This window comes from Mobula birostris, chromosome 1 (genome assembly GCF_030028105.1).
Source record: "Mobula birostris isolate sMobBir1 chromosome 1, sMobBir1.hap1, whole genome shotgun sequence".
NCBI lineage: Eukaryota > Metazoa > Chordata > Chondrichthyes > Myliobatiformes > Myliobatidae > Mobula > Mobula birostris.
In genome coordinates, this window is record NC_092370.1 from 163,318,174 (window position 1) to 163,331,514 (window position 13,341).

At 42.6% G+C, this 13,341-nt stretch overlaps 1 protein-coding gene across 6 annotated transcripts in view; it reads left to right on the forward strand.

The window, feature by feature from the left end:
* The window catches only part of pacs2 (phosphofurin acidic cluster sorting protein 2), a 303,100-nt gene that overhangs the window by 261,863 nt on the left and 27,896 nt on the right, over positions 1-13,341 (forward strand). For all 6 annotated transcript variants that reach the window (XM_072265280.1, XM_072265298.1, XM_072265287.1 and 3 more), the window contains 2 exons: positions 5,158-5,268; positions 9,181-9,289. In XM_072265280.1, the coding sequence (XP_072121381.1) occupies positions 5,158-5,268; positions 9,181-9,289 (220 nt within the window). The remainder of the gene's footprint in view (positions 1-5,157; positions 5,269-9,180; positions 9,290-13,341) is intronic.

Sequence of the window (13,341 nt, forward strand, 5' to 3'; positions counted from 1 at the left end):
TATAGATGGCATTTGAATTATGCCTAGCCCCACAGCCATGCGTGCGGCAAGATTAGAGCAATATGCTAAGCATGTATGCTTGATGTGTGTCTGTACTCATCAGCAAGGAGGAGTTATTATTTCCAATCTGTGGTGACTATGGTCTCCTGATTAGGAAGTCAAGGATCCAGTTGTAAAGAAAGGTACAGGGCCCTGGTTTAGAAGTTTATTGAATAGTACTGAAGGGATGATGGTGTTGAACACTGAGCTGTAATTTTTAAACAGCAGCCTGATGTAGGTATTGCTGTTGTCCAGGTCAGTGGTCCCCAACCACCAGGCCGCAAAGCATGTGTTCCCGGGCCGCGAGGAAACGATATGATTTGGCGATAGGAGTCAGCTGAACCTTTCCTCATTCCCTGTCATGCCCACTGTTGAACTTGAATGCACAGGAGGTCATTACGCTCACATCATCCATGTCAGCGCGGGAAGAAGATCAACTCCTCGATGATTCAACTCTTGTCAATGGACACCACTCTTCTTCTGATTGATGTCCTTTTGAAGCAGGTGGGAACCTCCGACTGCAGCAGTAAGGCATTGTGCACTCCAACCAGTTGATTGTCACAGGTTTCAGTACCCGGCCAGGTACACCCTTGGGCTTGTTGTCTTGCAAGGGTTTACCCTCTTGAAAGGTGTTCTGTTGTCAGCCTCTGAGACAGAGGTCACAGGGTCACCAGATGCTACAGGGGTTTGCACAGTGTAGGTTTATTCTTCCTTTCAAAGCATGCATAAAAGGCATTTAGCTCATCTGGGAATGAAGTATCACAGCTATCTATGACTTTAGGTTTCGCCTTGTAGGAAATAATGGCTTGCAAAACCTGCTTTAGCTGACAAGCATTCGAGCCCATCTCTAATTTCACCGAAAATTGCATTTTTGCTCTTTATAGAGCCTTTTGTAGGATGTACCCTAGACTTTTTCTAGAGTACTGGATCATAATTCTTGAATGGATCTAGCCCTCAGCAGACTGCGAATCTCACTGGCTTCTGGTTTGGGTATGTCTGGTATTTTCTTCAAGGCACGTACTCATCCACACAGTTCTTAATGGAAGTTAGTAACAACTGAAACATATTCAGATCAAAAGCTGAGTCCCTGAATATGGTCCAGTCCACCCATTCAAAGCCTTCCTTGACCTTACCGTCATGGTCCTCACCACTGGTGTTAGAGTCCTCAGCCTCTGCCTGTAAGAGGGAGTAGAAGTATAGCCAGGTGATCAGGCTTGCCAAAGTGCAGTTATTGGATGGCACAGTACGCATCCTTGATGGTGGTTATACACTGGTCAAGTGTGTTGGCTCTTCTGGTTCCACAGGTAACATTGATGGTAGTTGTTCAAATACTTCCTCAAGCTAACCTGGTTGAAGTTCCCCACAACGACCGGGTAAACATTAGGATTTGCTCTCTCTGCTGGTCACAGTGCTCAGCTCCTCCAGTACCAGCTTGACATTGGCCAGGAGTGGAATGTACATGCAACCAGGTTGACAGCAGAAATCTCCTTCAGTAGATAAAATGGACTACACTTGACTGCTAGATCTTCCAGATTGGGGGAGCAGGACTGAGATAAAACTGCCACGTTTGTGCACCACAATGAGTTAATCGTAATGCAGATGCCACTGCCTCCGCCTTTTCCTGAGGTCACAGTCTGGTCAATGTGGTTGGAAGATGAGACCTTCGGGCTGAAGCACGGTGTCCAGAATGCTAGGGGTGATTCTTGTCTCTATGAAGCAAAGTATGCAGCAGTCCGTGATGTCCCTCTGGTACTGCAGTCTTACTCTGAGGTCTTCAGTTAAGTTTTCCAGAGACTATGTTAGCCAGCAAGACGGTAGGAAAAAGACGAGAAAATCTGCAGATGTTGGAAATCCAAGCAGCACACACAAACACATCCTCTTCCAAGGATGGTAGAAAGTCAATGCCCTGCATTTTAGTTTTACCTGCAGCCCAGCCCAAAGGCCCTGCTTTTTTAAAGGGAAGCTGCAGTCCAGAGTCTTTTGAGACAGATTAAAACAAATTTGCTTACTGAAGCATCTATCTATCACTGGATTTCAACTGCAGTAGTCCTAAATGAGAATATTTGATGATTCCCTTTGGAGCTGCACACAGAGCCTCCACTCTGGCAAATGTGTTGCTATTTCTCTGTTGTACTATGGGCTTTGGCAAAAACTGGAAGTAGAGGAACAGATGGTTGTATTTACTGAACTTGCACAGGGAGATGCTTTGGAAATGAGGGTATGATATTAAAGCTTTATTTAATAAACATGACCCAGAATATGAAGAGGGAATTCTAGGTGGAAATGGAGGGGCATTGTGTTTTTTTGCTGACCCAATGGAAAATAAGGGAAAGAGGAGAAACGATAGGAGCAGAAGTGTGGGAAATGAAACAAGTGTGGCAACAATCTTGGCATTTGTGGAGGAGGGGTATTGCCTGACCTCTCAAGTATTTCCAGAGTTTTGTATATTTATTGTGGAATGTTGGTTGATGGACTGTTTGAAGAAGTGAAGATAGAGGAAACAATGGAACAAGGGGAAAAAAGTTGAAGTTGGGCCATTTACAGGTGAAGGAAAATTCCAAAGGAAAGGTAATGATATGTTCTAGTTCAGAATGAGTTAGAAATTACACCAAAGTATTCTTCAGTATATGGGTTAACATGACAGGGGAGTAGAAGAAACTAAGTTTTGTGTAATCACATGAAAAATTAAGCATGGCTCGGATGCATATAGGCTCACACTCTTTATTTGGGGGAAGTAGGGAGAAATTAGTCAAAAGACAAGTTTAGCCAACAATAGGGGCGCTATGGTAGTGCAGTGGTTTTCACATCACTATTACATTTTGGGGTGGCAAAGTTCAGAGTTCAATTCCTGTGACAGCAGGGTTTCCACCGGGTGCTCCAGTTTCCTCCCACGCTCTAAAGACGTATCGGCGAGTAGGTTAATTGGTCATTGTAAATTGCCCTGTGATTTGGCTGGGGTTAAATAGGTGGGTTGCTGAGCGGCACGACTCATTGGGTCGGAAAGAGCCTGTTCCACGCTCTATCTATAAAGAGTAGATTGGTGGTAGACTGGAGACTGTTTATGGTGCTCCATGATCGAGGAAAACTTGGAGCTTTCTCAGAGCACCTCAGTGGGGATTAGAGCTGGAGGTGGATCAAGGATCAGAAGTAAATAGGAAACAACTGGAAGCATGACATAGCATAAGGCTGGACAAAAGATCAAGAAAAGTCAAGATCGGAGGAAATCTGTTCCACAGGGGCAAGAACCCAGTGAAATAACGGGCCTACCATAGCAAACCTGTCTCTGGATCTTGAGAAGGAAGACAAAGAAGGAGAGTGGATCTGTGAAGTGGATTTCAGAAAAGATTCCCAAGGGGTCAGACTAGGAATGATGGTTTGTTGTTCACTGTTGGAGTTGGGTGGTAGCATGCGGAATTGTCAGTGCACTGCCTTTCAGCCTTCTCAGGAGAAGGTTGTTTGTGATTTTGGATGTACCTTGGTGGTGTCTATGGAGATGAAGAGCAAATGTTAGGGAGAATCGCCTTCAAATGATTTTGCTACCTCCTGCTGGCCAGCTCATGAGCAGCATGGCTTGTTATGAAAAGATAAATTATTTGCCTGTGCTCTGTCAGCTATTGCTCCTTTTGATTAAAAACTAACAAGGAATTAAAGCACTGAAAATAGATTTTTAAAAACTATGAAGAGATTAGGGTTAATGCCACGATTGATATGATTACACCAAGGTGTGGGTGAAATATGTTTTAATGAATAGAGTGGTAGGCTGTGATTTTTAAAATACTAGTTCAGTTTTGTTTTCTGTGAATGATTATTACTTCATTGTAACACTGCTGAGACGTGATTTGAATTTCTATCTCGTGGCTCGGTGTCAGCCATCTGTTCTGCTGCCGGCTACCCATGTAGAATTCCAAATGAAGTACTATGTGGTGGCTCCGTAGAAAATTCCCAAGGACCTGGAACATCTGCTTGTTTTGGTAAAAGCTCCAAATTGATTCTTTTGAACCTAATTAGTGAGCTGTATTGAATGGTGAAATCTAATATCTTTTTAAGTCATTTAAAAATATAACAGGGATATACATTAAGAAGAATTAGCTGATACGATACAGCTTTGAGTGAGGTATACGTGGGTCATCTTCAATAAAGTAGTTAGGAGGAATGTGCACAGAATAGCTTGAAAAAGATTTATTGCCATCTTCTTAGTAGCTGTGGATCCCTTCTCTGTCCTCAGTAGCTGATGTTTCCCCCTGCAGCCTCAGTGAACAGCTGCCGGGATTTCCTGCTGTCTTGTCACATGGTTGGCGTGGGGACTCCCACTGTGAGTGAAGGTGCTTGGACTTGCTGTCTGCAACTGACAATGTTGTGGATTTTGCTAATGGACAAGCACTGCACCAATCCAATATTAGGAAATTAAAAAGGAAGTATGTATGGTTATGGGGAATGAGCAGGTTGCTAAACTGTTTACTCCTTTATGAAATAGCTAGTTTATACACAGTAGACTAATTGTACAATTCTATGGCCATTATTGCAAAAGATGAAAAGGGGTGCCACGTTACAGGAAGAATATGGAGGCTTTGGAGGCAGTGTAGAAATGGTTCACCAGAATATTTCGTGAATTAGACAGTGTTGGTAGAAGGAGAGAATGGACATGCATGGACTGTTTTCTGTGGAGTGCCAGAAGCTGAGGGGTGACCTGAAAGAATCTTATCAAATAATGAGAGGTATAGGTAGGGTAGATTGTCTTTATCCAGGTGAGAGGGGAAAGTTTAAAAGAGATTTACGGGATAAGTTTTGTTTTGCACAGGGAGTGTTAGGTGCCTGCCTGGGGAAGTGGTAAAATTAGATGAAGCAGCAACTTCTAAGAGGCATTTCAACAGACTTGTCAACAAGCAGGAAATGGTGGGATAGAGACCATGTTCAGGCAGATGTAAAGTTTAAATTAGCATTATGGTCAACACAGTTAACATGGGCACGAAGCCCCAGTCCTATGCTGCACTATTCTATCTTCTAAATTTGGAAGGCAAGGACAAAGCTTCCATGTAAAATAAATATTAAGTAACACATTTTAGAAGCTCTATTTTTATATTATTCAAAATAATTATGCACTTTTATTTTCTTCTCTAGGATCTCATCCTGTAGCCAAATACCTCAGCACCATCGATTATCGATACAACAATTTTTTCCAGGATGCAGTCTGGCAAGATTTTTTCACCAAAACTGAGGCCCCTTCCATAGGTAAAGAGTGTGTGGTAATGCTTTGCAATTGCCCTGTCTATTGAGTTGGGCTGCTTTGAGGTACAGTGTCTTCACAAGTGTGTTTAGTTAGTTTCTTGGTTTAAAAAGGTGATTCCAATGCTGGAGGTGTTCAAATCAAGTTAAGTTTATTATCAAAGTACATACTGTATATGTTCACATATACCGCCCTGAGATACATTTTCTTGTGGGAATTCACAGTAAATACCAAACGCAACAGAGTCATGAAAAACTGCATACAAGACAAACAACCAAAGTGCAAAAGACAACAAACTGTGTAAATACAAAAAAAACCCAAAATAATAAATAAATAAGCAATAGATATTGAGGACATGAGATGGAGAGTCCTTGAAAGTGAGTCAATAGGTTGTGGGAATAGCTCAGTGTTGAAGTTAAGTCAGGTTATTCCCTGTGGTTCAAGAGCCTGATGGTTGAGGGGTAGTAACTGTTCCTGAACCTGATGGTGTGGATCCTGAGGGTCCTGTACCTCCTTCCTGATGGCAGCATTGAGAAGAATGGTGGTGGTGGGTGTCCTTGATGATGGATGCTGCTGTCATGTAGATCTACTCAATGGTGGGGAGGGCTTTACCCGTGATGAACTGGGCTGTATCCACTACTTTTTGTAGGATTTTCTGTTCATTCGCATTGGTGCTTCCATACAAGGCCATAGGAGAGGCACTGACATGCTTTCTTTGTAATGGCAGTTATGTGTTGGGCCCAGGATAGATCCTCTGAAATAATGAAACCGAGGAATTTAAAGTTGCTGACCTTCTCCACCTCTGATCCCCCGATGAGAACTGGTTCATGGACCTTGTGTTTCCTCCTCGTGAAGTCAATTACCTGCTCTTTGGTCTTGCTGACATTGAGTGAGAGGTTGTTGTTGTGGTACCACAGCCAGATTTTCAACCTTTCTCCTACATGTTGATTTGTCACCACCTTTGATTCGACCTGTGACAGTGGTATCATCAGAAAACTTGAATATGGCATTTAAACCTAAACAAGGCACTATCTATGGATGTATTAAAGAATTTGCATTTAAGTTGCACTAACAAGAAAAGTGGCTAGTCTAGTGCTTTAAATGAAAGTTACTTTATCTTATTTGAAATAGTAATTTGCGACATTGTGCCCACCTAAAAGAGCCTTGTACAAATGTCAATAAAACCCTTGAGATAATGAAAGGCTCCTCAGTGCTGCTCTGAAGCTCAGACTTAGATTTTATACTTCAGTATCCAGTATGGTACATAACTGAAAACTACGAGTCTACGAAGAATGTTACCACTGGGCCAAGCCAATCTGGGAATTAGTTGACCAATCATTCCCCAGTCCTCTGGTACTTTAATTCTCCTATCATGTCATTTAATTGCACTTTGAATAATATTTTTCAATAATGTTCTATCCTTGATGAAGTCATTATTGAATAAAAGCATTTATTGTTTAGTTAGTTTTCATTTCATGGAATGCTTAAATATGATGACAATAAATCAATGGAAAATAGTTCATGAACTATTCAGCGTAACATTTTACACAAGTCAAATGATTGGTTCAGCTTCTTGGCCTTTAAAATTTATTTGATATTAAAATCCTAGAACTGTCCTTTTGCTGTAATAGCCACAATTTATGAGTGAAATGCCAATTTGTATGATATTATTAACCATCAGTGCTAATGATGGTCACACTTTGGTGCATATAATGGTTGTATTTTTAAAATGAACCATCTGAATGCCTAATCTGTCATTCAATTTTGACACTTGCTGAAAACCCTTTTTTTCCAAAAATACTTCTCTTTCTGCTACTGACATTTCAAATGTCTGGGATAAAATTTATATGTATAAATAGATATATCATGCTCTCTCAAACATGTGGGAATAGAGCAGATCTTGTTGTCTTGGCCTTGTATTTACCATCTGATCTCTTAAGGCTGAGTTCAAAGGAAAATAGAGAATATTGGCATGTTTTGAGAGGATCTATAATTGAGGATGAATTAACTAAACAAAATTAACCACTGATCTGTGCCTCTGCAGTACATTCTCCCTGTGACTCGGGTTGTGTGTTCAAGTGGTTCTCTGGAGTAAACAGTCTAGGCCGATGCTCCGGTGCAATACTGGGTGAGGTGCTATACTATCTTTCTGAGGTTCTGTCTGGATGGATATACAGTGGGTTCTGGTTAATTGGGACACATTGGGACCAGCACATTTTGGCCCAATTAAGTGGCTGCCCCAATAAGCCAAAGTTTCAAGGAAGTAGTTAAAAAGTCATTAAAAAAAAGACCATTTACTGTTTAAGTGAGTAACAACTTATGAACTAAATACTTAATATCACTGCTAATACTACTACATTACTATAAAACTGTGTATTAGTTCCTAATAGTTATCATCCAGAGTAGGCTACTGTGTTTTTTTGATTGACTGTAAGTGAAGAAAATTAGTGCAGATAATGGAGTGCCTTCATACAATACTTTCAGATGATTGCATTCTCCAGATCTTCATTTTCATTGTAACACTCAAGATGATTGTCGATATTCAAATTTTTCATATTTCCTAACTTGTTGAAGTAGTGAAATTGTTTCACTTTCACTCCAGCTGTTTCAGACATCTCCATGCTTGAATGCTTGAAACCGCAGATCAAAGCAGTTCAGAAATATCTTGCTGCTTATTTGTCACAAGTTATCAGTGGCAAGCATCGTGGATTTTTTAGACACAAACAAGCAACTGATGCGATTTAAAAGTTGTTTTGTTCTGAGCACTGTGTTGTATCTATCAGCCATGAATTGCACGTGACTGACTCTAGTTAGGAACTGTTCAGCAGCAGTCTCCTGTCCCAATTAAGTAGCATAGTGCCCCAGATAAATGAAGGGAATCTTGTTTTTATTTTCTCAATTAGCTTTTGTTCCTTAAAAGTTGTCCCAAATAAGTGACTACCCTGATTAACCCATGGCCCAATTAAGCGGAATCCACTGTATATAAAACAAAATTAGAATACTGCAAGTCTGGTTCACTGGTTCATTAGCAAGACCGACTGTGGGGGAGCTGTGTTTCCTTGTTTGTGATGAGGAATAGGCCGGGGCCGAGGTGAGGAATAGGCAGCCACCCAGTGGAAGGGAGTCAAGGTGGTGTGGGAGAGAGCAGGGCCTCTGTTGGATGTGCTGGAACCCATACTGGGTTGGGGGGCTGTCCCCTCTTGTCGATGCTGCCCTCTGGTGGTCATTCAGTGCTGCCACCCAGTGTTCACTCGGTGCTACTCTCCGGTGTTGGCTTGGTGGAAGAACAAGCTGGACCGGGACAATCTACGTTCATGCTACGCAGGGACTTGGGCTGTATTTTTTTTCTTTGTGACTATAAGTTTGCTCTGAAATCGTAGCTCTATGTGCTTTTTGGGCTTTGTGCTATGTGCAGTATGGTGTGTGCTGTTGGCAATGTGTTTTGCATCTTGGACCCGGATATATCATATATGGTTAAACTTGAACTTGAAAATTGAGCAGTACCATGTGTAGAAGACCAGGAATATTCTCTCCAGTTCACAATCTAATATATGCTCCTCAATGGACAGGCCTGTAGTAGATTAACTGGTCATCCTTTCATCACTGGTTGTAAAATAACACTTTAGTCAAATTGAGTGCCATGTTTCCCACATTACAGCAGTAACTACCATTCACTGACTGATACCCAGATGTAATGAAAACTACTTCTTTCAAATGCAAGTACATGTTTTCTTTCATATTGCTTTGCTCTGTATAGTGTCCTTAAAAGTTGGAACAAAGAATCTCTGATCAAAGTTCATTTCAAAAGTACTTTTGTTTTTGTCCAGTTGTTCATTTTCTGAATACATCTGTGCATTGCTGAGAGAGGCAGACTGTTAATTAACATTGTTTAACCTGTTAATTGTGTCTAATTGCAGTGCAGGAAATACCGGATGTTGTCTCTAGAGTTACCCAGTACATCTCCAATGCAAACATTGCTCACCAGTTACCTATAGCGGAAGCAATGTTAACATACAAGCAGAAAAGGTACAGTTGTTACTTTCATACCATGTGGTTGGAGTTCTTTTCGAAAGTTTCTATAGACATTGCACAGTGTATGAATGGGAAACACATGGAGGAACTTTAGCATACAGCTTTGACAGCAACAGTTTCCTTGGCTTTCATCAAAATCAGATGATGGTAGCCATGTCATTGTATGCTAACTTTGTATAACTTCTACATTTTATAATAAAGGTTCTATCAACTGAACTGTTTACATTTCTGTTCTTTGGTGAAATATTAACGTAATAATGCAGGTCTGTGATTGCTGTTTTACATGCATCTCATGTTGTGGAGCATTTTATCATGGCATGCACCTCATTACAACATAGAGTTCTTGGCAGCCATTAATCCGAATCCCTTTGGCTTGAATGTACTTGTGAGTGTAAACTAACATGCCAATAATAGTTAACAATAAAAATATCTCAGCACTGAGTACAGACATCCCACCCTGCAAAAACTCATTTCAGGCAGGTGGCACCATCAATTTACGGGAGACTTCTGGGAGAGGTGGGATGTCTGCAATAGAGTAGCTCCTTAGCAGTTGGCCAGCTAGTTTAAATAATGTTAGCTATGCTAATGAATGAATGACACCGTTAAACTCACCTCAACATGTCTTTTACAGTCTTAACCCACCATGGGCAATAGAAAAGTCACTGTTGCAAACAGTGCAGTGAGCAACACTGTCATTATTTTGACCCCTATTAGGCAGGGGTACACTTTAGTGTAGTCTGGGGTGACGTACATTTTATAATTTTTTTTTGGAACACTCTGTCATGGCGCACTCTCTCTCTCTCTCTCTCTCTCTCTCTCTCTCTCTCTCTCTCTCTCTCTCTCTCTCTCTCTCTCTCTCTCTCTCTCTCATGGTCGCTCGCGCGCTCTCAAGCGCTCTCGCTTTCTCGCTCGCTCTCCCTCCCTCACTCATGCGCTCTCGCTTGCTTTCTTGCTCGCTCTCTTGCTCATGCGCTCGCTTGCCTTCGCTCTTGCTCGCGCGCTCTCGCTTGCTTTCTCGCTCTCTCGCACGCGCTCTCTCTCATAGTTGCTCTCGCGCTCTCTCTTGCTTTTCTCTCGCTCGCTCTCAAAAAAATTGATTTCCGTGATATTGTATATAATTTGCAGCATCAGGGAGCCACTATTAATATGCGGGAGACTCCCGGAAGTTCCGGGAGAGGTGAGATATCTGTGAGTAGGCCTTGCTGAAATTAAACTATTAAAAAAGGAAAGAGTTATGGTTTTTTTGCTGCAGTAGTTCTGTGCAGATGCAAGTTGGGAGAGTTATTTTCTCTTATGTTGTTAGATTGCAATCCTTAACCAAAGTTGTTGATAGAATTTGTTGTCAAGGCTCAATGTATAAAGGAGCTAGAATAGTGACAATAGTGTTGCAGTTAGTAAAGGGATATTGGGAAGGGTTTTCAACGGTTCTTGTTTCAGTCGAAGCAAGCAGCTGAGAAGAAGGGAGTGAAGAAATCGGGTAGAAAAAGTCATTTTTTTTTAAACACTGCTCGGGGAGAAGGGTCTGCACTGCGCAGGCGCATGACGTAGCGCGCCAAGGTTTAAAAGCAGATCACCATATACAGCGGCCATCGTCGGAGAGGACTGAGTCAGAGTGGGACGGCTTTGGCTCAACAGGCTTCGGCGAGAACAGGCAAAGGCCAGGGTAGGTTCCGGTAAGTTTTTGTTCAGATTGTTTAGAGTAGGGAGAATGCCAGGCAGGATGTTGGAATGCTCCTCTTGCAGGATGTGGGAAGTCAGGGAGCCCTCTGGTGTCCCTGACAACGACACCTGCAAGAAGTGCATCCAGCTGCAGCTCCTGACAAACCGCGTTAGGGGACTGGAGCAGGAGCTGGATGACCTGCGGATCATTCGGGAGAATGAGGAGATTATAGATCGTAGCTACAGGGAGGTAGTTACGCCAAAGGAGCAGAGCACAGGAAATTGGGTCACTGTCAGGCGAGGGAAGAGGAAAGGGCAGACAGAGCAGGGTTCCCCTGTGGCCATTCCCCTCAACAACAAGTATACCGCATTGGATACTGTTGGGGGGGATGACTTACCTGGGACAAGCTGCAGTAGCCGGATCTCTGGCACTGGGTCTGGCTCTGCAGTGCAGAAGGAAGGGTGGAAAAAGAGGAGAGCGGTAGTGATAGGGGACTCGATAGAGGTGCAGATAGGAGGTTCTGTGGTCGTGACAGAGAATCCAGGATGGTTTGTTGCCTCCCGGGTGCCAGGGTCAAGGATGTCTCTGATCGCTTGCATGACATTCTGAAGTGGGAGGGTGACCAGTCAGATGTCGTGGTGCACATCGGTACCAATGACATAGCAAGGAAGAGTGAGGAGGTCCTGGAGAGTGAGTATAGAGAGCTTGGTAGGAAGTTGAAAAGCAGGACCTCGAGGGTGGTAATCTCAGAATTGCTACCTGTGCTAGGTGCCAGTGAGGGTAGGAATAGTATGCTCTGGAGGATGAACAAGTGGCTGAGGAACTGGTGTAGGGGGCAGGGTTTCAGATTTCAGGATCATTGGGACCTCTTCTGGGGCAGGTGGGACCTGTACAAGAGAGATGGGTTACACTTGAACTACAGGGGGACCAATATCCTTTCAGGGAGGTTTGTTAGTGCTATTGAGGAGGCTTTAAACTAGATTTGCAGGGGGATGGGAACCAGAGTGCCAGAGCTGACAGTGTGGCTGGGGTGAAAATAAATGATGTTAAAAGTTCAAGCAAATCCGCTGATAGGTTGTGAGTGGTGGTAAAAATCTTCTGAGGTGTATATATTTCAATGCTAGGAGTATTGCGGGGAAGGCGGATAAGTTGAGGGCGTGGATTGACACGTGGAATTATGACGTTATAGCTATTAGTGAAACTTGGCTACAGGAGGGGCAGGACTGGCAGCTTAATATTCCTGGGTTCCGATGTTTCAGATGTGATCGAGGCAGAGGAATGAAAGGTGGGGGGAGTAGCATTGCTTGTTAGGGAAAATATTACAGCAGTGCTCAGGCAGGACAGATTAGAGGGCTTGTCTACTGAGTCCTTATGGGTGGAGCTGAGAAACAGGAAAGGTATGGCCATATTAGTGGGATTGTATTACAGACCACCCAATAGTCAAAGAGGCTTGGAAGAGCAAATCTGCAGAGAGATAGCAGGCAACTGCATGAAACATAAAGTTGTGGTGGTCGGGGATTTTAATTTTCCATACATTGATTGGGACTCCCATACTGTTAGGGGTCTAGATGGTTTGGAGTTTGTAAAATGTGTTCAGGAAAGTTTTCTAAATCAATATATAGAGGGACCAACTAGAGGGGATGCACTATTGGATCTCCTGTTAGGAAACGAGTTAGGACAAGTGACGGAAGTCTGTGTAGGGGAGCACTTTGGTTCCAGTGATCATAACACCATTAGTTTCAATTTGATCATGGACAAGGATAGATCTGGTCCTAGGGTTGAGGTTCTGAACTGGAAGAAGGCCAAATTTGAAGAAATGAGAAAGGATCTAAAAAGCGTGGATTGGGACAGGTTGTTCTCTGGCAAAGATGTGATTGGTAGATGGGAAGCCTTCAAAGGGGAAATTTTGAGAGTGCAGAGTTTGTATGTTCCTGTCAGGATTAAAGGCAAATTGAATAGGAATAAGGAACCTTGGTTCTCAAGGGATATTGCAACTCTGATAAAGAAGAGGAGGGAGTTGTATGAAATGTATAGGAAACAGAGAGTAAATCAGGTGCTTGAGGAGTATAAGAAGTGCAAGAAAATACTTAAGAAAGTAATCAGGAGGGCTAAAAGAAGACATGAGGTTGCCTTGGCAGTCAAAGTGAAGGATAATCCAAAGAGCTTTTACAGGTATATTAAGAGCAAAAGGATTGTAAGAGATAAAATTGGTCCTCTTGAAAATCAGAGTGATTGGCTATGTGCGGAACCAAAGGAAATGGGGGATATCTTAAATAGGTTTTTTGCGTCTGTATTTACTAAGGAAACTGGCATGAAGTCTATGGAATTGAGGGAATCAAGTAGTGAGATCATGGAAACTGTATAGATTGAAAAGGATGAGGTGCTT